The 25,755-nt window shown below is 39.3% G+C and overlaps 1 protein-coding gene across 5 annotated transcripts in view; it reads left to right on the top strand.

Annotated features, from left to right (window-relative positions):
- The window catches only part of ROBO2 (roundabout guidance receptor 2), an 866,123-nt gene that overhangs the window by 830,851 nt on the left and 9,517 nt on the right, over positions 1-25,755 (top strand). For 3 of the 5 annotated variants that reach the window (XM_058019191.1, XM_058019189.1, XM_058019190.1), the window contains 3 exons: positions 898-1,112; positions 14,935-15,105; positions 21,434-21,697. In XM_058019191.1, coding sequence (XP_057875174.1) covers positions 898-1,112; positions 14,935-15,105; positions 21,434-21,697 — 650 coding nt within the window. The remainder of the gene's footprint in view (positions 1-897; positions 1,113-14,934; positions 15,106-21,433; positions 21,698-25,755) is intronic. The other 2 variants (XM_058019193.1, XM_058019192.1) reach the window with 1 other exon arrangement.

The following is a 25,755-nucleotide window of genomic DNA, read 5'->3' as shown; positions in this document are numbered from 1 at the left end:
AGAGTGCTGCCGATTCAAATCAGGTCATGGCACCTCATGTGGAGCCACCCAAGGATTCCCACGTGCCCAAGTTAGCAATTTCAAGTGTGGTACATGCTCTTGTGCCAAGGCCAGTCGTGCCTGGGTCCCTTGGCACAGCTTGCTGTGTACCTGTTGTGCTGTGGGGAATGCTGAAACTGATGGTGTTCTTTTCTCTCAGAGACCAGGCACATCAAACTCTGAATCCCATCCTTGCCTATGGCCATTTAGTTATCCTGTGGGTGCTTTTTTGTCTTCTTTTTTCTTTTTTCTTTGTAATTGCTGCATGGAGTAATTTCACACACGCATGCCCTAATACTACTGCAATTAAATCAATTAAACTTCTTGGAATAAAGCAAAATGAAAAGGCCTCGCTGATGATGCATTCATTGGACTTGAAAATTTCTTCTGTCCTACTGGCCATTTCCCCCTCTTTAGGGTGACTTTTGCTTCAGGCTCTGCATCTGTTTAGGCAGAAGGAGTGAGATTTAACTTTGGTTCAATGTGTGATTTGCAAAGGGGAATATTGGGTGAGACACTTATGTGCTAGGCTGGGATTCAGAATTGTGCTTTTCCATGGGTTTCCTACCTGATTTATGCAGCCTCTGTGTCTATCGCTGTTTGTCTGTGAGAAGACACTCCTCACCTTCCCCATCCTAGAGGATTTTGTCTTGATTCTTTTTATTTTAGACTGCAAAGTGTGCAAGCACCCTGGTATTAGAAGCTGCAGTGAATAATTGAACTGACTTTTCTTGAGTTTGGCCTGACCAAGCACATTTTGTAAATATACTTCAGGACTTGTTGAAAGGCTTATGTTTTATTGACCATGGGCTGAAAAGTCTCATCAATTCTGATAACTTCTCCTGTTTGTTTGTGTAGGCACATCCAAAGCAATACACAACCTCCTCAGGCTCCAGTTCCTCCCCTAGGATACGTATCTGGAAACCTCATTTCAGATTTGGAAACAGATGTTCCAGATGACGACGACGATGAGGATGACATTGAAGAAGAAACTGTAGAACTCAGCAGGCCACTAAGAGGTCTAGAGCATACTCCAGGCTCCAGTATGGACAATCTAGACAGCTCTGTAACAGGTAACCAAGCAGACTGGCACCAACTTGTTACTACCGGTTAAATACATCACCATTTGGACACTTTCTAAGTGAAAATTTATTCCACTCGATTTCTGTAGCATTTAAAATGTTAATGCTAAACACTAAAGTTAAAGAAGGATTTGGAAATACTTTGCTTTGCTAAAAATGATAAGAAAATTCATGAATTTTAAAAAGCTTTAAAGACTGGCTTTCATGAAAGGTTCATTCTAGTAGAGAAGCAAGGCAGTTACATAAAAAGGAGGGGGAAGACCTCAGCTTAGCAATATATATTTCATAAATCAGGAGCAGCATAAAAATGTTATCTTAAAACACTTTTAGATATTCTGTTGGGCATATGCTTTCTGAGATGAACACAAGGAAGTAAAGGACTTCAGAGTAAGTGTAGCTAGATTGGCACAACATTTATTTCTAGAGTAAATACAACATTTATGTAGGAAAATGTGTATTTTGAACATACTTTGTATTGCTGAATTTAGCAATTGTTCCCTTTTAGAAAATCTGTTTAATAATTCTGACCCTCCTTCCCTCACTTCTTCCTGTCCTTTGCATGCCTTGGAAAGCCACATCATCATCAAAGGGCACCTAGAAAGGGAACCTGCTATAATACATTAATGCATGGAATCTGAATGAATTAAAGTGCTGTGGGTGAAATTTAGGCAGTGAAAGGCATTGTTTTTTAAAACCATGGATTTTATGTGGACATTATGCACTTTTTTGGAAGCATCAGTGTAGCTCTCTTGAGGTTGAACCAGGGCCTCTGTATGATGTACTGTGTCCGTAGCGTGAAGGTGTGCTGGAGACCCAAATACCCCCAGTGCCACAGTGTTAGTGGGTGCTGCTTCAGTTTTTGATTTCAGCAGACAAACACTCATTGCTGGTTTTACCTTAAGGGAGACTTGTTCAAAACAACTTTCTACCATAGCACTACTGAGTTCCTTCTTTGTCTGGACCTCTGAAATTCCAAGGCTTTTGCACTCATGCTAAAGATTGCTGTTCTGAAAACACTGCAGGAATATGACACTGATGGAGCATCAATACTATAATTTTCCTCCTTTCCCTTCTTTAATGAAATAGTGTGTAGCTTAATCCCACCTTCCATGTTTTCCTTCACCCTAGAGCCAGACTGCTTGCCAATCTAATTAAGATTTAAGAATTGTATCCCTGCTGCTGCAATTTAAAATCCAGATGCAACTGAAGGACATAGCGTTAAAGTTTAAATCTCTGAATTGAGAAGGTTAACTTTTTAGTGCATGCATATGTTAACTCACTTTGCTTGAATTTCTAGAGTAATCTCCTTCAGGCTATAATTCTGCATATTTTTGCATATCTCACTAATGGCTCAGAAGCTTTTCTGTTAGGAATTCACTAAGAGTTTTAGACTGGTAGAACAGGAATAAATAAATTTTAAAAAAACAGGTTGGTATACATTTTTCTTTTGGTAGATATTAATATGTCAAAGCTTATGTATCTGTAAATCAGAAAATGAATGTTTCCACATTTGCATCTTCACGTTATAGTTTGGATCACCCTCCCTAGAGCAAATAAGGGATAGTTGTATTCCTGCTTCAATTTGAAACTTTAGTGCTTATCAAAATTTATACTTTTATTAATAACTTCCAAAATCTTGTTTAGTTTTTGGAGTTTTAAATGTCCAATTGCTCGATTGTTAAAGGCTTCTTGATATTTTGGAAGAAATTGGTCAGAACTTCATAATGTATACTTATGGTATACTTATGGTGATCTAAATATGCTTCCACTCACCACCACTAACTTCATGTGGCCTCATCCAGCTGAAATTTAAGGTTTTTCTTTTGCTGTTTCTTTTACTTGTTTAATTACTAGCTGGATCATTCCTTGCCTCTGGTTAGCTGCATGGCAAGGTGTGTGCTGGCATTGCAGGAAGGGAATGTGCAGCTGGAGGGGAAGGAAAATTACAGACTGCCCCTATAGCACTTAGCCAACATTTAGACTGACTTAATTAAGGAATGATAGCCTTACAGGAGTGCACCTAGAGTGTTAGCATAAAGGGTCTGTTAGATGGCAAAATCTCCAGATAACAAAACTACTTCTCCTCAGTTACTATATGGGTAAAACCTTGATTTTAGAAGAGTTTGTATTGGGCTTGTTTTTTGTTTTTTTGGGTTTTGTTTCTAATGGTGGAAAGGAATCGCCTATTATACTTGGGCAAGATTTGGTTTTCAAAAGATAATTTTAATTTTTCTTTGTATGTTTCTCTTAACTCTTCCAGGCTGTGTTTAATGGTGTTAAGGAGTGTATAGCAAATTGCTTCAGTTGTTCCCAAGCTGTTTCTCATTCTTCAGTTTGATTGCTTTTAAAATACTGTAGAACAACTAAATTGTTCTTTCATGTGCTGAGAATCTATAAGCTACTTCTTTCCACAGAGTCTTTGGTGACTTCAGCCAGAATTTTTCTAGGAATTTATAGATCACGTTTTCACTTCTCTAAACGTATTTGAAAATGGAGGCAGATGAGAACAGCTGACCCAGATGAAGCAGTAATTCTGTTCATTCTGAAGTGCCCTGGGAGTTCAGTGTTTGTGAGAAATCTAAATTGACATCCCCTGGTCCTGACTTCCTGCAAACAGAGTTGCTGTGGCGGGAGCAGGGCGAAGTTCCTCACCCTGTAGTGTTAGCAATGCCTCAAAGGTGCCCACTCTTGGACTGAAATGGGGCTTTGTTCTTCATGGCTGAGCTGAGAACAAGGATTTCCTGCAGTGCCAAGCGTGGGATTCTCTGAGGGGAAGCACTGGCTCACTGTTTGTGAGCCAAAGCACAAACTGCTGAATCCCTCTGACACCACGGCGCTGCTCCTTTAAACTGTTTAAAAGTCAAGTTGTCTTCCAGGCCCTTGAGTTTTAGTCACAGCTAACTGAAGATGCAGACAAGGATTTAATCTGCACTATTAAGCTTTTCTCTTTGCAGGTGGCAGAGACATAATGTTGACATGTATAATAAAGTGAAAAGAAAGGAGGAGTGCACAGGAGCTGTGTCTTAACATTCTCCAGATATCACAAAGAGAATTCAAGGAGGGAGGTTTAAATTTGCACATTTGTGGGATGTAATATGAAACTAAAGCCAAGGTTTTGCTTCATTCCCAGTATGGTTTGTTAGGATATTGAGTCACTGAATCTGCCCAAAAAAATAGAAAGAACCACAAAACACTGGTAAATTTTTTCCTCACTTGACTTAATTCCTAATTATTTAGGGATATTTTTTGCTTTTAGAGACACAATGAAATATGTTTTTTCTTTCTCTTATGTTTAATGTTTGCCTTTATAATGAATTGCTGTGCAGAGTTATGGAATGAGTGGCCACAAAGAGTATGTTGCATTATTCTACTTTAATACACTTAATTAATTGCATATGATGGTTTTAGAAGAAATTAATTTGCTTCTCACTGAAGTCACTGAGAGCAAGCCTAGGTTTTTTCAGGTCAAAGTGTTATGCTTTGGGGGTTTTCTTTGCTCTTTCCTTGCCTTCTCCTCCTCCTGCAGCCCCAGTGAAGCTGATTGTGAGAGCTGTGTATCTTCAGTCCTGGTGCATTTTGACTGAGGGAAGAGTTTGACTCATTAACTAGCATGGAAATTAGAGCAAGACCTCTTCTATCTAACTGATAAAAACTGATATAAACAGAGAGTTATTCTTGCAAACAGTGCCTCAACAAATAGGTTACTTTTTTTTCCGATAGAATTATGTAGATCTAAATCATAAAAATCTCTTCAGATTGTGTAGCTCAGCAAGGAAGAATATCCCTGATTTGACATGTTTTGGTCTCGATTAAAAGACTCACTGATCACTGTCTGTATGGAAAAAGTTGATCATTCACTGTGTCTGAGCACAAATGGAATAATTCTTGAAAACTGCACAATATCATTTTCATGAGCCATATTTTACCATGGCTCAGCTCAATATTTGTATTGATTTGCTTAGGGATACCTATTGCAAAAGATTCTGGTTTATAAGCAGTTAGACAGATTGCATTTAATAGGAAGAATGTGCTTCATGGATTAAATATGTGCTCAGAAAATAGGAAACTGCTACTTTTTGTATCTCATAAAAATGGTAATGCAACAATTAGCAGGGTCATATTATAAAGCACAGACTTTACTCTAGCTTAATGGATCTAGGGATATGCATTCATCAGCAACGATAGATTTAGCATAAAATGACATGTAAATGAATTGATGACTGATCATAAATTAATTTTAGTGCTGAAGAAGTAATAGAGACACAGCAAGTTGCCACTTTATCATAGTATTTTACTGCTCAGCAACATTTGAGCAACTACTTAATGTTCTGTGCGCATTTCTTTTCTAACAGCTTGAATAAATTTGAGATTTTTTTGTGCCTTTCAGCAATATGGAAACAAAAAAAATCTAAAAGGATGGAATGCAAACAGAAATAAATTTGGCTAAGTGACATAAATTCATTTTTCATTAGACGTTTGTGAAGGTCATTAATTATCATTGGACCTGTGAAGTGCTGAATATCTACGTGTGGTTTTTCCTCCTTTCTTTTAGTGTTTTCTGCCCAAAAATCAAACATTTAAAACTTAGAGGTTTATTCCATTTAAATATATGGGCATTTATGGTGGAGGAAAATAAAAAACAAAGTCTAGTTTTTGGAAGTGTGATCATATTTAGATTCTGCATTCAAACGCTTCTAATATTCTTCCTTATTTTGATGTTACAATGACTATTGTCCCTTCTATTCCATCACTTCCACCAAAATCAGTGGGCATTCTTGTGTAATCATGACAGTGGTCAGATATATCCAAGAGAAGATAACATTTTTCTCCTGTACAAAGGCTGAAAGAATTCTGTAACTGATTTCAGCTGAAGTAGCATCAGTCCCCAAGAATATTGCCCACACTTCAGAAACCTAAGCAGCCTATCCCTATTCCATTAAAAAGCTGCAGAGGAGCAGGGGCTTAGCATTAATATGTGCTGGATGGTCTTGTAAAGAAAAACATCTCTACAACACATAGAGGCTGGTAGATGCAGAAAAGTATCTAATGGAATTCTCAGAAGTGCCAGGTTTGTTGTGAGCAGCTTTTATTTCACAGGTGCATTAGACTTTTTTTATTATTATTTTTAAGTAAAGCAACAGTACACTTTACCAAAAAACAAAACAAAAAAAAGAATTTTTATTGCCAGCAAAATGCCACTAAAAGCAGTAGCAGGCAGTCTACTGGAAGCTGGCACCTCTGTTCTCCTCACCTTTCCCTGAGAGCAAAGAAGCTTTCTGTTTGCATTAGCACCAAGAGATATTTTATGGAGCAAGAAAACAGAGTTCAACTTTTCACAGAGCTGATTTTGTTCTGCATAAAGCATTTACTGCTGCTGTCAGCAAGAGTAAAATTTACAGTTGCCAGAAAGCGTAAAAACTCAAATGTACTCTTGGAAAACACATAGTGAGCTGCATGTAAAGGAGACACTAAAAGCCTGTTTCATCCCATTTCAAAATGCACAGTTGATCTGAAAGGAACATCAGCATCTCTTATTCTGCCTTTATTCAGAGAAAAACAAATGTGCATCTGATTTGGAAAGCAGGAGGCCAGTGGATGCCTTTAAACAAGCTGTGTTAACACAGCTGTGTGGTGGCCTGAGGTACCCAGGCTGGGCTCCAGCACTCCCATGCCTTCTGGGCAATGTCTACACCTCTGCAGGTCAGAGCAAAATGGGATTTACTGGGGAAAAGAAATTGTTGATGCAGGGAAACTGAATAGCTCAGGAATCAGTAGAAATAATGTAGAGGTTTTGCCTTGAGCTCCCTGGTCACACACAGCTGTGGGTGCTGAACGTACTCAGGGTGTTTTGCTGACTTCAGCAGTTAGAAATTTATATATAAAAAGTTGCTTCCAGCAGCCAGAAGTAACATAGAATGGTTTGGACCAGGAGGGACTTTTAGAAGTCATCTTGTTCTAAGCCCCCTACCGTGGACAGGGACGCTTCCTACTGGACCAGGTTGCTCAGAGCCCCATGAAAACTTCCAGGATTGGGACATCCACAGCTTCTTTGGGCAATCTGTTCCAGTACTTATCACCCTCATGGTAAAGAATTTCTTCCTTGTACATAATCTAAACCTTCTCTCAGTTTGAAAACATTGCTTCTTTGTCCTGTCACTGCAGGCCTTATCAGAAAGCTTTCTGCCTTTATATTGACCCCACTTTATGTATTGAAATGCTGCAGGAAGATCTTCCCAGAGCCCTGTCTTCTTCAGGCTGCAGAGAACAATCCCAGTTGTCTCAGCCTGTCCTCACAGAAGAAGGGTTCCAACACTCTAAGCATTGTTGTGGCCCCTCTCTGGGCACACTTGAACAGGTCCCTGTCTGCCTTGTGCCAGGGACCCCAGAAATGGATGCAGAACTCCAGCTGGGATTGTGACATCTCAGTAAAACTCATGTCCCTGAAGGAACAGAACTACACTGCCGTCATGACAGGTCCCTCCTAGAACAGCTGCTGGAAGAGAGAGGAAGGAGGAGTGATCCATAGCCAGAGCACACTATTCCCAGCCTTACTAACGCTTGCTGTCTGTGGGAATGTGGAGGAGTTTGGGAACAGAGCTTTTTTATAGGGTTAACCTAGAAAACTGGCAGTCTGATCATAAAAATGTAGGTAATTTTGGAAAAACTGGCATGTCTATGAATGTGTAGAACAATAGCTGTATTCACACACTATGGCCTTGTGCAGATTTTCAGTATATTTCATACCTAGAACGAGATTTTTTTTGACTAATTAACAAAGCAAATGAAAACCAGCTACTACACATACCTTGAAATTGTCACACCCAAATTTCCATGTGCATTGTATGTTGTGTAACAGCTGAAGTTAGCAAATGGACAAAGCTATGTGAGCAAATAGAAACTGAAAATTCTTTTAAAACATCCATAGTCTCACAGACCATGGCACTGAAAACAAAAAGTGTTCTGTATATGGTTTTATATGTCTCTATATAGACAATAGAATATATAACACAAAACCCTTGGGCCCTGAAATTAATGGCACACATGTTGAATTTTTAGCATCTAAGTATCATCCTTTGATATGTGTAGCTCTGGTTGCATTTTTATGTTTCAGCTTGTGCTCATATATTTTGTGGAATGTGTCTATAAGTGATTGTCTGAAAATGTCCTCTGTTATAGCATTTCATTTTCTTACATCTTCATTAGGTGTTTTATCTGTAGTATCTCTTTTCATACATCATCAATAACTGTTGCTAAGTGTCTTTGCTCTCCATTCTCTACGATGTCCTATTGCTCTTTGACTGTTAGTTCAGAAAATGTCTTCTCAGAGGAAATTCAATTTTAGCCTTCCCTTGCTGTTATCTGGGCTCCCTCACATCTGTCTGCATCAGGTCGAGTCTGCTTGGAAAATAACAATTTTATGTGTGCTTTTGGCAAGCAGAATCAAACTCTGTCACTCTCTCTTGCACTTAACACACTTCCTGCCTGTCAGGCCTCCACAGCCCTCTTTGGTTTCTTTTCTTGTATCTGAGGAGTGCACGGGTTTTTGTTATTATAGCCTGCCACTTCTGTGACACTAAAACGTTTGGTCACTGCAGCATCACAAAATAATCCACTGTTCTTGGGCTTTGTGGTGCAGCATGCTACTGAATTCCAGGATTCATTAATTGCACTCATGACCTATTTTTGCAGGACATTTTTAATATTTGACACCACCATTAGTTAATTAGCCTATCAATTAACTAATAAGCAGGTCGTTATTGATTTACTACTTAACAATTTTAAACACAGCAATGCTTTCTTGGACATGGATTGAAAAAAGGCTACTGTACTGCTACACATTTTATGTGCATTTACAGAAATTCAGCTCAGCTGAATTTCCATCAGGGCCATGATGGATCCCTCAAAACGTGTCTTCATACCTTTGAAAAACAGTTCTCTTCAGATTTTGAAAAAAAAAATTAACCAAGAAATTGATGGGTAGTTGATTGATGCTTGATTGGTGCTTCAGAAAAAATTTTAAAAAATATAAGTGAATGGCAAATAAGATTTATCTTTCCTTCTCTATTTTGTTCTTTATATTTTAGTTATGTCAAGATTTCTACATTTCTTTCATGTGGTTTTTCTGGTATCTGGTTCTCTGGCTGCATTTTTATGATGTTATCACTTTCCTCTCCTGCAGTGGTTGTAATCCATAGTTAGAAGGAACCATGGGGCCAACACTGGTCTAGCAACTGATTCACTGTTAAATCTGAGCATATATTTGGTTTCTTCTTCAATCTTAATTATTTCTAACCTTTTTTAAAAAGCTAATTTAATCCAGTACTATGAACTACTTTAGATCAGCTATGTTCAGCCCATTACATCTGCTCATTTATTTTAAGGTTTTGATTGATAAAATTACACAGGGCCAATCCTGTTCAGAATAGCCCTTGAAGCCCAGGTCTGACTTTAGCCATATCTACTGAGACTTACATATATGCAGTCCAAAATTAAGACTTGCTTTTGCAAATATCAAACTAGATATTTGCCAATCCTGATTTGTAACAAGATCCTGAGTTGTAACGAGTCAAGTAAAACAGAAATTACAAAACCAGCCACATTCAATTCAACTGCAGGGAAAAAAACATTAATTTTGGAAAGGATTTATTGTGTAGCCTTTGAATTTGTAGAGAAAATGTATTATTTTATTTACAGGAGCATAGCTACATGGAGCCAGCTATGAGTGAGATCTCACCTAGCTCTGATAGTGCTCTGTTGTACCAAACTCTGGCTGATAAACGTTGGGGTTTGTGTTGTGAAAGGATATAATAAATGTGTCTTTAAGCTTTAGATTAATTTTAATTTAGATTAATTTTTAATTAAAATTGCTCTTCTCTACCAAGCTCTGTCAAGTGAATTTTGGGTATCCTGTTGAGAGAGAACATACTTAGTGGGTCTTTAAGCTTTAGATGAACAAAGACTATGAGATGTGCACCACTCACTGGCGCCCTACATTTGTTTTTAGGTTCAATGGTAAATGGATGGGGTTCTGCGTCTGATGAGGACCGTAACTTTTCTAGCCATAGATCTAGTGTAGGTAGCTCCTCAGATGACTCCATCTTTACCAGCGGCACTTTTGCACAAGCACTGGTTGCAGCAGCAGATAAAGCTGGGTTTAGGCTGCATGGAACCAGCCTGACAAGAACAGGTTTGTAGACTCCAAGGTGATGCTTTCTGCATGGAGGGTGACTCTGCCTATCCTTCTCTCAGTGAAATTGTGTATCACACTTGTCTAACATGCATGGGATAAGGTGGATGGAGATACTTCTTTGGGTATATCTTAAATCAAACCTTGCATTGTGTTTCACTTTCAGTGGTTTGAAGTAGTGAATAGCACAAGCTTTTAATCTGCACCTTTGGTCTGCTGCAGCTCCCCTCAATGCTGACTATGCTCTGGATTTACTGACATATGCTCATTTAATATTTCAGTGAAGAAATTACTAATTCTGCCCTGCAGCCTTTGATGATTTCATTTTCTGAAAAATATCCTCACAATCACTCACATTTCCAGTGATGAACAACACCTTTAAACCTCCATCACTGCTCTTCTGTTGCATTTCATCCTGCAAAAGTGTGTTTTTCTGTGAAGTTTTTCTGAGCATGGGGTGAATTGTGTGCTTTGATTGTTAACAATACAAACTGTTTAAAGTTTAATTGATAGCTGGTTTTAAAAATCCTTAATTCAATAAGTTAATGCCTTTTGATACCATTTAATTTTGGTTATGACAACTGAATCTGCCAAGTAAAATATAACACAGGTAAAGTAGATATTGCATTTGAAAATAGCCAATCTTCTGAATTTAATTAATGAAAAGTAAATATAATTTAGTTATTTTTAAAGCTCTGTATGTTTTATTTCTATTTAAAAATATAAAGAAATATTATCTTTATTCTGGTAAGAAAAGGATACATTTGCATTTCCTTAGTCTTGTGAAAATAGCAACAATAACTAATTATTTAAATCCACAAATCTAATTTAGTGGAGTATGAACTTAGGTCATATTTTTTGTTATGTTTCCTCAGCTAATTCTGGATGACAGGTAATAATATTCCTATCATTTAAATTTTTTAGACTATTGGTCTGGTATGAAGTCTCTCCTTCAGTAAAATGTGTTCATTTAGGAGAAAGTCTCACATGTTGTGGCTGAAAACTGTTGGCTTTCAGCATGCAATAACTTCATGGCAAGGATTGCCTTTTAGGAACATTAGGAATAAAGCAAAGAGTTGATGGCAAAGTCCTAAAATCCAGCTTTTTTTCAAATCACTAGAGTTTTTACCACTGGCTTTGGTCAGACATAATCATCCTTGAAAGATTATTTCACCATAGCTCAGTTGTTTCCCTCTATTAATGGAAAATTGAGTAAATCTATCTTATCACTTAAAAAAAAAAAAAAGGGGGGGAGGTAAACCAAAACAAGAAAACTCACAAACTCATGTAATTTATGTTGTATGGACACATCTGGCCAAACTATAACTTCAAATATACTGTTTTCCTTGAAGAGTCTCTCGGGTTCTGAGTGAAAGGAGTGAATCTTTTCCAAACTTTTTTTTTCCTCCAGTAAAAATCAATGCAAAGATTCACCAAAATTACTGTCACTTGTATCAAATATTTGAGAAGTGCACTTTCCACCACAAACACACTCAGAACAGAACAGAAGTAAATGAATACACAAACACAGAATAAATATGACACACTTCAAAATAAATAGGATTTTTTTATTGTAGCTATGTGAATGGAAACTACAATGAAAGGATGAGAGCCCCCTTGTCAGTTGTATTTTCCTAGCTTGATTAGGTCAGAAATGCACTTAAAGTGAGTATGTGTGTAAATCCTCACAGGCCATTAGAACACAGGGTGCAAAAAAGGATCCAGCAGTCATGGTAGAGACTTTATGATTATTACCCTCTTAATGATCCAGCAGGCAAAATGGAAATAAAATAAAAACCCACACGTAAGCAAACAGCCCTCCCTCCTTTTCCTCACAGAAACATCAGCAAATGGTTGTTTTGCTCACTGCAAAAGTCTCCCCCTGTTCCCTGTGGCGCCATCAGGATGTGTCCCCTCTCAGGGCAGGGTGGCTCTGTCAGACATCCCTGTTCCAGCCCCCAGAGTGCCTGGCAGTGCAGAAACAGCAGGGTTATCCTGCTCGTTGCCCTGAAGGGAGCCTGCAGGCCCTGACTCTTTATTCCTCTGCAGTCTGGACAGTCATTTCCACCCATTTAGAGCAGCTGTGAAATGCTCTCAGCGTAGATGCTGAAGGAGGTGTCCAGCCTGATAGCCTCACGTGGGAATGTTTGATTGCCAAGCAGGAGAGGCACTGGTGAATCCAGATGCAATGTGTCTCTCCTGCCAGACACTTTGATTCCAGTTTCCAGAAGCCATCATGTGATTTGCCACAAAGTTAAAACAGCTTTCCTTTCTAACACCCTTGGGAAATTAAATCAAGAATTAGTGAATTCATCCTTGTCTCCACTTAAACACACTAAATCTGCTGCAGAAAGTCTGACACTGCTCAGCAGTTCTTACTGGCAGGGCTGCCCACAAATACAACATGCTGTAATAAGTTATTAAGTGCATTGAAAAATGTGCTATGGGGGTCTGCACATCATTTGTGTTTGCCCCATGTATGATTTAAGTCAGTGCTATTTATTTTAGCTCATTTTCATGAGGGGATAAAAGAGAATGTTTGGTGTCTATTTCTTTTTAAAACCAGCATTCTGAATGAATAATCACTTTTCTTTAGTCAAAAGAGTAAGTGTGAAGAATCTGTGTCCTGCACTCACTAGTTGTGAGTTTATTTTTGCAAAACATCTGTGCAGCGTGCTGTGAGCTGGAATGGAATTTCAGGCTCACATCTGAATTTCTTTGCATTAGGAGTCTTTTTTTATTTTTTAAATGAAATCTTAATATTTCTTCTGTGTTCATCTGCTGTGTTATCCTTATCTGTGAAAAAAGGGCTTGATCACTTGTCTTTGTCTGGCTGCAGCTGTGCCAGCTATATAGGTTCGTGTTCCCAAATGCTTATTCCTTGCTTTCTCCCAGCTCCAGAATTAGCTGCTTGGGCAGGGGTTCTGTAACCCAATTTCAGTTAAAATGAGTTAGGTTAGCAAAGGCATTGCTTTCAGACTATATAAATTCAATTGGACTTTTTCTTTTTTTTTTTTTTTTTTTTTTTTTTTTTTTTTTTTTTTTTTTTTGGTAGAGGAGGGTTGGGAAATGTCCACATGAGGGCTTCAAATGTGGTGACCTCTGATAGCTGGCACAGATGGGCAGCTGGGGACAAGCCTGCCTGAGAGCAGTGCCCTCCTCAGGGTGAAAAACAGTCAGAAGGTAGAAGATCAAGCCTGAGACAGTCACAAAATCTCAGAAGTCAAATAGAGAAATGTTATCCTAACATGTATGTGTTAATGTGAAACAGCATGTTAGAGAGATTATGGCCACTTTTTCACTTTGCCCTCTTGGCACTGAGAATATTTCAAGTAGGATGCTGGGCTGCATATTACTCCCAGCTAGGCTTTTCTAGATCAGGTTGTATGTGAGAGCATGTTGGAAGTGAGCACATCTGTTGGAAGGTTTACTAGAAAACATAACCCACTGCAGGGTAGACCATGGTCTAAGTTAACCAGAGGATAAAAAGACCTCCTTCCTATCATGGGCTCACTTGAGCAGAAAAATAGAAATCACCCATTTTCCACTTTCTATCATCTCTTACACCATTTGGGGCCACAGCAGCACTGAAAGAGCAGAATTTTGCTTATGCATTTTCCACTGCAGATAGCATTAAAATATGTAAGAGTTTTAATTACCAAGTCTAAATGAATTAAGATGTTAGCATCTCCAAAATTTTGCAGGAATGACATACACATGAACAAAAGAAAGTCAAAGATGGTGATTTTTACTTTTCATCAGTTATCATTAAATATTGTCTAGTTAACAGAATAAAAATATCAGAATAACAGAAAGTGAATGTGCTCTTTAAATTCCAAGGCTTTTAATCATCTGTTCCATAGAACAGCATCGAAGATATTTCTTTTAAGAAAAATCACTCAGCTTGAATAGTGTGCATATACATATATATATATATATATATATATATATATATATATACATACACATATATCTATATCTATATATATGAGATATAAAACAATATATAAATAAATCTGAGGTCACAATAGATATTTTTAACAAATAAAAGTACTGAAAATTAACTGGAAATGTTAGCATTTAAATATACCCCCATTTTTATTTCTTGAGAAAAGAGACCCTTTAAGTATACAGTGCTACAAAGCTACATAGCTTGCAAAATCAGTTATGTTTATCTTACTGGAGTTACTCCAGATATACAGTGCATATGGGAGGCCCTAAAATGAGAATCTGGCTCAGAAAACATGAAAGTGGAAGGCAGGAGGAGATAAATTTGATATGATTGCAGAACTGTTTTCCTTCCCTGTCCAAGGCTGAGGAGTTGTTATGACACATCTGTTCAGCACACAGAGCAGGTAGGAGTTACATGGCATACAGTAGTTTTATCGCAACAGATGGAATAATTATAATTATAGAAGTTAAAGACAAAAGAATGCCAAGTTTCCCTACTTCACTTGTTGTGGTGTGTCTCAAAGCAGTTGTTATCAGTTGGTACCTTGGGGGGACACTTGCCTGCCTCTGAGAATTAGGCCTGATTTAATGTTTCAGAGCAGACATTAATAGAACAGCCCATTTCAAGGCAATAACATTTTTTCTTCTGGTTTCTCCCTTTTTTTTTTTCTTTAGGCAAAGCATATTCTTCCTCTCAGAGGCCTCGGCCAGGCAGTCCTTTCTCTACTGACAGCAACACGAGCGCAGCTGTCAGTCAGGGTCAGAGGCAGAGGCCCACAAAGAAACACAAGGGCGGGCGTTTGGAGCAGCCCCCTCTGCCTCACCGCCGCGAGGGAATCACGGACGGTGAGTGCTGGGCAGGGAAACCTGCAACAGGAGCTGTGCACAGCAGCACAAGGCACAGCCATCTTGCCAGGAATATCAATTCAGCAATATCAATTGCTGCTCTGGTGGAGCTGGGGTCCCCAGGTTGCTGTGTGAGCAGTGTTGGAGCTCTGGCAGTGCGGGGCTTGGGTGAGGGTTGGAGGAGCTTCTTCCCATTTCTGCTCTGGACATGTTGTCATCTCTTAGGGTTTGTCAGATCTGAGTATAAATCTTACCCCAAAATGACTGCATTGCGCAAGAGTTGACATTGAAAAATGGCCTGTAGTTTTACATTTTATGAAAGTAGCCACCACTAGTATTACTTGTATGCCATGAATTCCTAAAGAGAAGCGGAGAGCGGCTCCCACAAGACTTGTTTGGTTTGTGCTGGTTTTGACAGACACCCAACAGCTACAGCAACACGTGCCATGTTTTCCCATGATTCTGCCTCACCTCTTGTCTGTGCTGCTCCAGTCCTGACATCCACTGACCTCAGTGACTGTGTCTCCCTCTTTTACATCTCCACTTCTCTCTTACGACTACTTCCCATCTGGAAATTTCAGGCGTGTCTGTTCTGCTCTTCTAATAATTAAGATCAGCTCTTTCTTCCATTTTCTTTGTCTACCCTTCTTGAGCCTGGCAAAAGTCACAAGTTAGTTTTTGAGTAAGACTGGATAGGAAGGTGGCCAGCTGCTACCTCCCCCTCATTTCTTCTGATCCCTGGCCTTGCACCTGTAGGTGTTGAAATGATCGGAGTGTTCACCAAAGGGGTTATTGTTACATCTCTTGCTCTGTGGCTAATTCTACCTGTGATACTATTTGTGGAATCTGCTTAAAGTAGCTTAGCTTCTGCTCCTGTGGATCCAAGTTCCTTTAAATATTATTTCCCTCCCCTTGTGGATATATTGCAGAGGCCTCTCTATTACACAGATCCATTGAATAGATTAACTGCAAAGTTATGGATGTCACTTTCAGAGGTGGCCATACTCTTGTTGTATGTGTTTTGTTAACCCTTCTGAATGCCATATCCTGTCACCCTGAACTGTGAGCATCTTAGGCCACAAATTCTGTGTACATGTGAGTTTGTAGTGCACTCAGTGTGGTGGACACTAATTCTTCTGCTTCTGAATACTGTTGCTACAGAAGCGTTTTACAATAGTGTGGATAGCAGAAAATTAATGGAGATCCAGTTCAGGTCATGAGACAGATGGAATTGGGGCTCCTCAGAGAGTGACTCCTTCATAAAATTTGGCATTGTTTTAAATAAGTGAAAGATATCCAATTTTAAGATTAATTTTAAAAGACGAAACTCCTATTACTTTATATTTATCCTTAATAAAATACTAATCTTACTGGAGTTTTTTTCATGTATTTAAATCAGAATACCAATGATCTATTATTTCCTTCAACCTCTCAGACATGGGCAATAACCATAACAGCTTTCAGATGCCATGAGATTAATATTTGTCTTTTATAAACCTAGTTAAAATTCTTGCTTTATGTTGCAAAAATTTATAATGTCCTAGAGCAATAGAGGAACAGTTCCCAGCCTGTATTAACACAGGAACAAACAAACAAACACAAATGGTACAGTTTTCTGCTTCAACTCCTACTGAATATGAGTCATTAAAGTGTAATGTCAAGTCTGAGTCATAGTTAAATTTGCAAAAGATCATTTGTCAATTAAGGAAGCTTGAAGTTGCTGCTGCCACCTGCATGTATGTAAACAATTGAATTTAGGAATCTCTGGTTCACAGAAATGAAAAATGGCAACTGGGTGCTTTCTGGGGAATATTGCAATGAACTTTACAAAGACAGACTATATCACTGTGCTTAGGCTATAACTAGAAAGAGGAAGGAGGAGAGCCTCGGATAGATCCAGCCCTAAATATCCAAGCCCTAATCCAGGCCAGCCCATTCAGCCCTGGGCCATCCTGAATTCTGTGAAAAGCATCACTATACATTTTCTCTGTTTTTTCTGATGTCTCAAATCCATTGCCTTATAACTGCTTCCTCTTGGATTTGTCTTGTGAGAATAAACTTGGTTTGCCGGTTGTTTTCAAATTCCCAAGCTGGATGAGTCCTGGTATCCTGTGTTTAAGTCTCATCACATGCCGGATGTCTGTCATTTTCAATTTTCATTGACTAAGAAAGCTCCAGCTTTCTCTGCCCATTCCCATACACATCCTGAGTGCTTCCTTCTTGTTAACTGTAACCATGTGGGACAGTGCAAAAGACCTAAGAAACTGTAATATTTAACACATAGCACACACATCTCAGACCGTGTAAGCATTTGAGGGCTCAACTTCATGCTTAGTTTTGACAGCAATCCACACAAATCCCCTAAAACCCTGCTTCTTCATTTCCTTCAGCTGCAGGTCAGAAGCCCCTAGAGACTGACTCTAGATGGAGTCTTCATATTTGTCTTGCTGTACAACTTGTATTTTCACTTCCACATCCTGAAAGACTGTGGAGACAGCAGCAAATCCACAGAGGAAGAATATGTTACGAATGCCTCAGATGGTCAAAACTTTCAATCTGAGCTCACAGTCCACCATAAAACAAAGACAAAAATGGAAAAAAAAAAAACCAAACAAAACCCTGAGAGGTTTTAGTGTTAGTGCTCTAGGAATAATTTGTTTTCCTAGCAACAATGAATAGCAAAACAGTGGAATCTGTCATATAGTTTGCAACACAGTAACTGTGTGACTGAAGTTAAAAGCCCTTCCTTAACTGAGCAGGATATGCAAAAAAAAAACAAAAACAAAGAGGAGGCAGAAGGGAATTATGCTTAGGGTTTGAAAAGGAAAACTGGAACATAAGACTTATGTTAGCATGCCTTGCTACTAACTTCCTACTGTGTGTTAAAAATCATTTCTAATGTTGAGAAAATACTTACTTCTGATGGTACAAGGTGTTTCAGGGGCTTATTAAATGTCACAGTAATTATCTCTCCTATGAGAAGAAATCACTGACACAGGTAGAAAGGTGTGTCCTTATAGGTTCTTTAACTTGCTGCTTTTTCCAGTTAATAATGAGAAGCTGTGCCAAACCTTGACTGCTGCCTGAATCATTTAGCCAGTGCTCTGCCTTCTAAAGAAGGGCTGGAGTAATCCCAGACTGAAAATCCATCTCCCCCTTATCAGGCACTCTGGTGTCCTACAGCTCCTCAATCACAATCCCTCCATTACTGAATCAATAAGACCATCACCTCCCCACCAATGTACTTATGAATTGCCTTGCAGGTTTGATAATCCTGCCATTAGAGGCTTCAAAATGAAAGTCTGGATGACATCCTACTGACCTAGAAAGTTACTGGCTCAGTGCAGGCTTTCAGGTATTTTCCCTGCCACCTGAAGGATAAATGAGATTTAGGTGGAAGTAGGGTGAATCAGTGTTACCACTCTGGGTATCCTCACTCAAAATCCCACTGAAGTCCCTACATTTCTAAATTCAGAACTTCTCTGAAGGGATTGACATGATGGAATGCTTGACATGATTGCCTTTATGTGGTAATCTGTCTTCCTGTGAGGATCTGGGGCTTCTAACTCAGCTGACATCTGTTACTCCTTTATCAGGGTTAGGAAAGCCAAGGCAAGGCAAGACTGCTCTCAATGGTGTCTCAAACTCATGACTCCAGATGGGATCTTTCTATCAATCCAGGCAAGGGAGCAGAAAATGCTTAGTTATTTACTAAGGCACAAGATTTACAATGCAGGATGTGAGTTGTAGAGCAAATCGAAAGCCACCTTTCCAAATGAAGCTCCCTTCCAGCTTCTTTTATTAAAAAGGACAGGTAGGTGTTGCTGTGGCTGTCAACTTGAGTAAGGAGGTGAAGAAACAAACAGTTTAGTCAGGTGATGTTTCGCTACAATTAGCGAGTGTTCTTACAGATCTTCTGAGACACTTGTAACGCAGTTCAGTAAGTTTGTACTCAGGCCAGAGCCAGTTTATGTTAATGCCAAAGTACCTGTAGTTATAGAATTCTGTGAAGCCTCATTACAAGATAGATTTTTTCTCTTCAGCTCATCCATAGGTTTAAAGCACCCAAGGAAATTAAAAAAACATGGTGTTTCATTTCACTTCTATGCATAAGTCAGTCTTTATGCTTGTTTTGTGGATGGATAAAAGCAATAATCAGGTTAGCAGTAGATGAACACCATAACTCTGCGGTAATTCCAGGAGTTGCAGCCAGCTCTAGAACATGCAGTATAGTTTAAGTACAAGCCTTCTTTCCTTTTAAGTATCTAATTAATAACAACTATTAGACAGCAATTTCTGAAGTAGGGTAGTCTTTTTAAAGTTTAATACTGCAATAATTTTAACTTTTTTTTTTCCTATGTTACTACTCGAAAATTTTGCTTATATTGAACAGTAAATATTTTATCTGGGAAAATTGCATAGTCCCATGTCATGTTATGGCTGTGTTTATTGGATTCAATGCATCTCCACAAAGTGCTTATAAATCACAACTTCAGTGATCTCTATTTCAGATTGCATAAGCAGATGCCAGTGTTGTGGTTCTGTACATTAACTGGTTATGATGGCAATAAAATCAATTATAAGAAATGCCACTTTGGAAGCCAGCACTATAAAGCAATTTTAACATTGGCAAGCTCCCATACCCTCCTGCTTCCACCTCCAGTAACTCAAGTGCAGTCATTGTCATGAAAGGTCGCATCTATATTCATAACGAAAAATTTCTCAAATAAATTAGTGCTGAACATAAAGCATGCACCAAGCTCTCTGACAGATTATTAAAAGGCTGCTCTCGCCAGAGGGTGCTTATCTTAATCTGGGGCACAGCACTGAAGCTGTGAGCAAAGGCACAGGAGCATCACAACTTTTTTCTCTTGAAAACACAAATAACCTGCACATCTCATATTTCTGTAATGGATGGTGTTGACTGGAATGACATCCCAGCAACTTTGGAAGCATTTCTGTTCCATATGTGAGGTATAAGTATCACCTCTTACAGCAAGGACACGAAAAAAATTCTGTGTAGCGTTATATAAAGCTTTATATAAAGCTGGATTAGAGACTTTGAAATAAACTCCCTCCAAAGGCCTCCTGACCAATTTATAAAATGAATTTCAGTTGCACTACAGGTATAAACATCAGACTTCCCTGCAGGCAAAACAGAGGTTTACTTTTCCATGCCTGTTACTGAGCCAAGTTCAATTCCTTGATAAACCTTCACAACACAGTAAGGTAGAAAGGACTAAAAAACAGGTCAGATCCAAATCTACTGTAAGCTAACACAGGTTTTTGTGAAGTTGATGTGGCTGCAGAGATTTACTTGGGCTATCCATTGCCCCAAAACAGAAATATCAAAAACTGTTCCCTGTAAAAAATGTGTATATTATATAGAAGAATTTTCATAATGATACTAAAGGTGCTTCTATTTTCTGATTTTTTTTCTTTTAAATAATCTGGACTATTGAGCCTATTATATCATTAACATGAAAAGTTGCATTTAGAATTAGAATTGTCCTGAATCTATAATTACCTTGGGTTGTGGACTCATAAAAAAGTGCACTTTTTGCCCCCACAAATGTATTTAGAAGGTTGACCTTCAATTCTAAACATCTTAGTAGTCCAAGTCACAAACTTGAAAAGGACAGAAGTTGTTAGAGACCAGGAAAGTGTCTTTCTGTTAGCTGAAATTGTGTTTTAATTGGTAATATTTGCAGGACTGCTAAACTTCAGAGTGGCCATCCTCTAGTCTCTGAAAAGTCCAGCTCTTCATTTCATTGACTGAAATGCTCACCCATTGTTTGGTGGTTCCATTTAAACACATTGGTCAGAGAGGTACTGATGCTTTTTCAATGCCAGTAGGTTTCACAGTCAAATTTTCCCAATATTTATGGCATCTTATTCATTTTGATCTATGTTACATGTTGAGTTTACACCTCGAGCTGAAAGTGTAGCCCAAAACCAGGATGAAGCGAGCCCCAGTAGGGTGGAGGGAAATTGTCAACTGGCATGGACAGATCAGTTTTCCACAGCCTTTCGTAATTCCTTGTTGTTACTGAACAACAAGGAGTTGTTCAGTCCCATGCTTGGAAGTGTCAGTCAGGGCTCAGAGCCTATGGATTTTTATGGAAGTCAGAAAGACGTGGAAACACAGCAACCAGAATAAAGAGCTAGCAGAAGTCAAAACCCTGTTCTGATTAACATGGAATTTCCTCCTTTTAAAACCAGCTTAGTGGCTCATACCGTTTATGAGGCGCTTTTCAGTGTCGAAAACAGACCTGTTTCAGTTGAAAGGAAAAAATCAGTTCACCTGAATGTTATTCACGTTTTTTAGATCTTCCACCACCACCCGACCCGCCCCCCGGTCAGGGTTTAAGGCAGCCCATAGTGCCCGGCCAGCGCGGAGGCTCTGCCGAGAGGAAGGGGAGCTCTCTGGAGAGGCAGCACGCCGCAGCCAACGTAGATGACACAAAGAGCTCCCTGGACCGGCCTGCTAGGACATCACTAGAGTGGCAGCGGCAAGCCCAGGAGTGGATAAGCTCTGCAGACCGCCAAGAGGATTTCAGGAAAGCCCAACACAAAGCAGCCTTCGGATCAGGTGTGTGCGCGCCGCACCAGCCGAGGCCAGGCAGGGGCTGTGTCGGGAGCCAGGACATCCCTCTGGCTGTCTGGATGGCTCCAGCCCCTGCCAGGGGGCTCTGAGACCCTGGCACAGAGCCCAAGACCCCTGTGACTTTGAATTTCACCACCTTTATATGAAGGATAACAAGTCAAGAGAGTTTTAGAATGGTAGTTATTTTGTCACAGGGTGCAAAGTATATTTTTTGGGGTTTTTAGAATGGGGGCTCAGGGTCTCAAGATGGAGGAATTTGGGCGTGTTTTGTCCTTCTTTCTCCTTCTTCCTAGCCTCCATGTTCTGTGCGATGCTGGCATGTTTGGATTGGTTGAAGGTAGTGTAGGAGTGTCGGGGTCTAGGATGGTCAGGACAGAGAGAGATGAGAGATCTCTGCAGCCAGGTCGTGGAATTTGGGGTTTGTTGCAAAGGGCCTGGGTGCAGGGCCCTGCTGGGAGCTGCCAGCCACAGCTCAGAGCAGGCCCGAGAGAAGAGAGGGGGAGAGAGGATGAGAAGGTAAGAGAGTAAGAGGGTAAGAGAGTCAAAGTGTAAGAGAGTGAAAGTGTAAGAGAGTGAGGTTCTCCTTACAATACAATAAATCTTCTTCTGTGTTGAATGTTCTAATTCTCACTCACCAATATAGTACAATATACAAATCTTATAGCGTTTACATACAGCCTATAGGAATCACTACATTACCATACTGTGATATATTTTAAACCTTAAAAATGACTTTTTGGACCCCTTCTGCTAAGCTAGTAGGGTTTGCTCTGACCCTTGGACCTGTCTGCAGGCAGAGGGTATTGTTTCATCAAAAGGGGATTACTTTCAGCCAGCCACATCATTGTTTTCCAGTTGTTCAGTAACTGAGGTATCTCAAAACTTGCTTTCATTTCAATCTCACTTGTAGTTTCTATATTGTCATAATCTTTTGCCAGACAATCATATTTGTAAGGCTTTCCTGTTTCATCTTCCCCAACAGGTAGGAACACACTGTCTCATATAGGTGATAGATATTGGGAAATTATTGTAAATAATGTGCATGTAGTTTTTAGTACAAAAAGACAACACCGCCTCTGGGGGTGGTCAGTGTGCCACTGACTGACCTGCTGAACGGACCTCAGCAGGCCAGGGAAAGAATGTTATAGATAAGAAATTATAAACAACCTTGAAAGCCACAGCTGAGGAGTCCTGACTCCTTCTTTGACTCCCAGGCTGGGAGAAGAGACTTGTACGTATGTCAGGGTCACTCTGACCAGCAGAGATTCCCAGAGGGCTGCTCCACCCCTCTGCCAAGGGGTTCTGTGCCTGGCAGGGCTCTGGGATCACCTCACGCCTCTCTGGGAGAGTGCTGGCAAGGGTCAGGCTGGAAAATAAGGAAAGGCAAAGTGAAATGGGAGCTTGTGATTGAGCTATCTTCCCTCCTGCATCAATGAAATCTCATTAGTGCCTGACTCGGTGTGCTCTTTGCAGTGTTTTGGAAATTAATAATGTTCTCAAACGTAGCGATGGAGAAAATAGGAACAGTTTCAGACCAGCAGGGAAGGAGAGAGATATTTAGAGTATCTTTTGTTAGATGTATTTATTTATACATACAGGGCCATATTTTCCAGTTCTTTCAACCTGCTTCCAGGTTGGCAGCAGTTTTTACGTGTCTGCAAGATGGCTGATCCCTCTGAGCTACTGACATTCCTTTCAGCTGCATTAAAAACCCTCTCTTCTCTTTATTCCAGGCTATGGCAAAGTAGCATTCATCTCTTAAGGCCAGCAAGATGACAGAGCAGGTTTTCACTTTCATGCAGGACCTGCACCTTGCCCCAAGCTGACTTTAGCACCTAAATGGATTTCAAGTCTGCACAAATGTGCACAGGTGGTGATGCTAGGCTGGACTTGGATTTCTACAATATTCACAGTTTCCCTCTCTCAGCCTGACCTCAAGTAAAAGCTGCTCTTTTATCCTAGGGCGTTCTCTTTAACCCATTAATCACCTCATCCCAGGGCAGTGCTGATTAGAGTGATACAATAGGACAAATAAGATTTAAACAAAAAGTTATACTGCGTGTGAAGTTTTTTTGTAGGGTTATACTGTTTCTTCTCTTATCTATGTAGCTCCCACAGTCACACTAGAGGTACTCTTATCATCCATATTTTTCTTGATTTTATGCACTCTCAAAGCTCCTTGTTAATCTAACACACTAGTGCCTTTGACATACTATAAAGAGAAGAGGAGTGTGCAGACAAATCTGTCATGGGGACAGGATTTACTGAGTGAAGTCCTCCTAGAGAAAATACTGCTACCTGTATTAAAAAATACTGCTACCTGTATTGTTGGCTGCATAAACAAATGAGTGGCTGTTCATGTTCTGAAATCACAATGTGAAGTCACAGTTTAAAAATAGTGTGTGAAATTCATGCTGCTTGGTGAAATGGCAGCATGAATTTCACATTTTCAATGTGTTTGTATATCTTCTAAACTGCAGTTTTAATTGCAGTTTAGAAGATATACAAACACATTGAAAATAACCCAAATATACCTTACACCTCTTATTTCCTTGGAAATTGTTATTAAAGATGCTTCTCTGACCTTTCTTACAAAGAAGTCCCTTCTTTTCCCTCTGTATCACAAGTCTGTAAATAGAATTTGTCATTTATTCTGAGATGCAGAGCTCATACAGCAGTAAAATTCCCATCCTGCAGGGCATGCATTTATCTGTCCATAAACAAAGAGAACTTGATCCTTACACTTGCAGTGCTCTAAACTGAAGTGGTTACAGGTATCCTGTTCTTGTCAAATTCAGGATGCCGAGGGCAAGTGCATATCCTTTATGCATAAAAAAGGATGCCTCTAGCAGATGCTATGAGTTTATCCTGGTGTGAGGAGTTCACAAAGTTTGTACACAAGACAGGCCAGGGCTTCATATCTCTCTGTCTGCATTGTCATTCCAGCCTCTTGCACTGCAGCTTTCTTGCTCTGCACTCTTGTCTGTGGTAGATTTTAAAAAGGCTACTCTTGTGAGTGATGCTGGTTTATATCACTGAATTTGAGTGGTTTAATAATATTAATCGTGCTTCTTCCCTTTTCCTTTATTAATGGCATAGTTCTTTGGAAATCCATTCTGTCCCAGTTTTCAATGCATTTCCAAGAAAGAGTTGTTAGTATTAGTTAACAGCTTCCAGAACAGTTGATTAACTTCCAGAACAGTTAATTAGCTTCCAGAAAATAGATAATTCGCAACTTAGGGGGTTTCATTCAGATGTTACCAAGCTGTGACTTGAAATTTTGAAAGCAAGACCTTTAGTTTGAAGTTGAATAAAATAAAAATACCTAAGTCTGGGATCTCTGTTTCCACTGGTTGCTTTCAGTATAAACAAGATCACTGAGTTCCTGGCAGTGGTTTCATTGTAGAACTGGAGTTAAAGCACGTCAAATATGACATTCTCAGCTCCAAAGTGGTGCTATATCAAGTTACAATGATTTTGATAGCAGGAAAACCCTTTTGTTTATTTTCTGAAGTATAAAAACATTTTTACACACACATCCTGATTTCACAGGGGCTAGAATTATATCTTCAAATTAATTGTTTAATTAAGGCACCAGCAAAACCTCCCCATATTATTTGCAGGCTTGGACATAGAGCACTGTTTGGAGAGTTTAATAAATGTGAGCCCATTCTCAGGACTGGAGACAACTACTTTTCGTGTGCTAGAATGTTGTGTAAAACCTAGCCTTTGTTTATGTCATAATTCCTTATTTTATGGATTATGTTTATTTCTGAGGGCACAACAGATAATTTAACATACCATATGCTCTATAATGATAATGCACTTTATATTTATTCATGGTCGTTTTACCTCAATATTTCATTGAACCCAAAGGAGGCCTTATCCTGAGTCCACCAGCTAGAAAAACAAATCAATTGACTATATATGTCATCTTCCAACTCTTTTGGTCTGCTAGTGACTTTTGTTTTCATCCTTTAAAAATGTATCCAGCTTTCTGCTAAACTGATTTATGCCACTTGCTTTATTGCTGCCTTAATGCA

Source organism: Melospiza georgiana, chromosome 2, assembly GCF_028018845.1.
Source record: "Melospiza georgiana isolate bMelGeo1 chromosome 2, bMelGeo1.pri, whole genome shotgun sequence".
Classification (NCBI taxonomy): domain Eukaryota; kingdom Metazoa; phylum Chordata; class Aves; order Passeriformes; family Passerellidae; genus Melospiza; species Melospiza georgiana.
The sequence above is the reverse complement of the archived record's forward strand: the minus strand, read 5'-3'. Positions and strand labels throughout refer to the sequence as shown.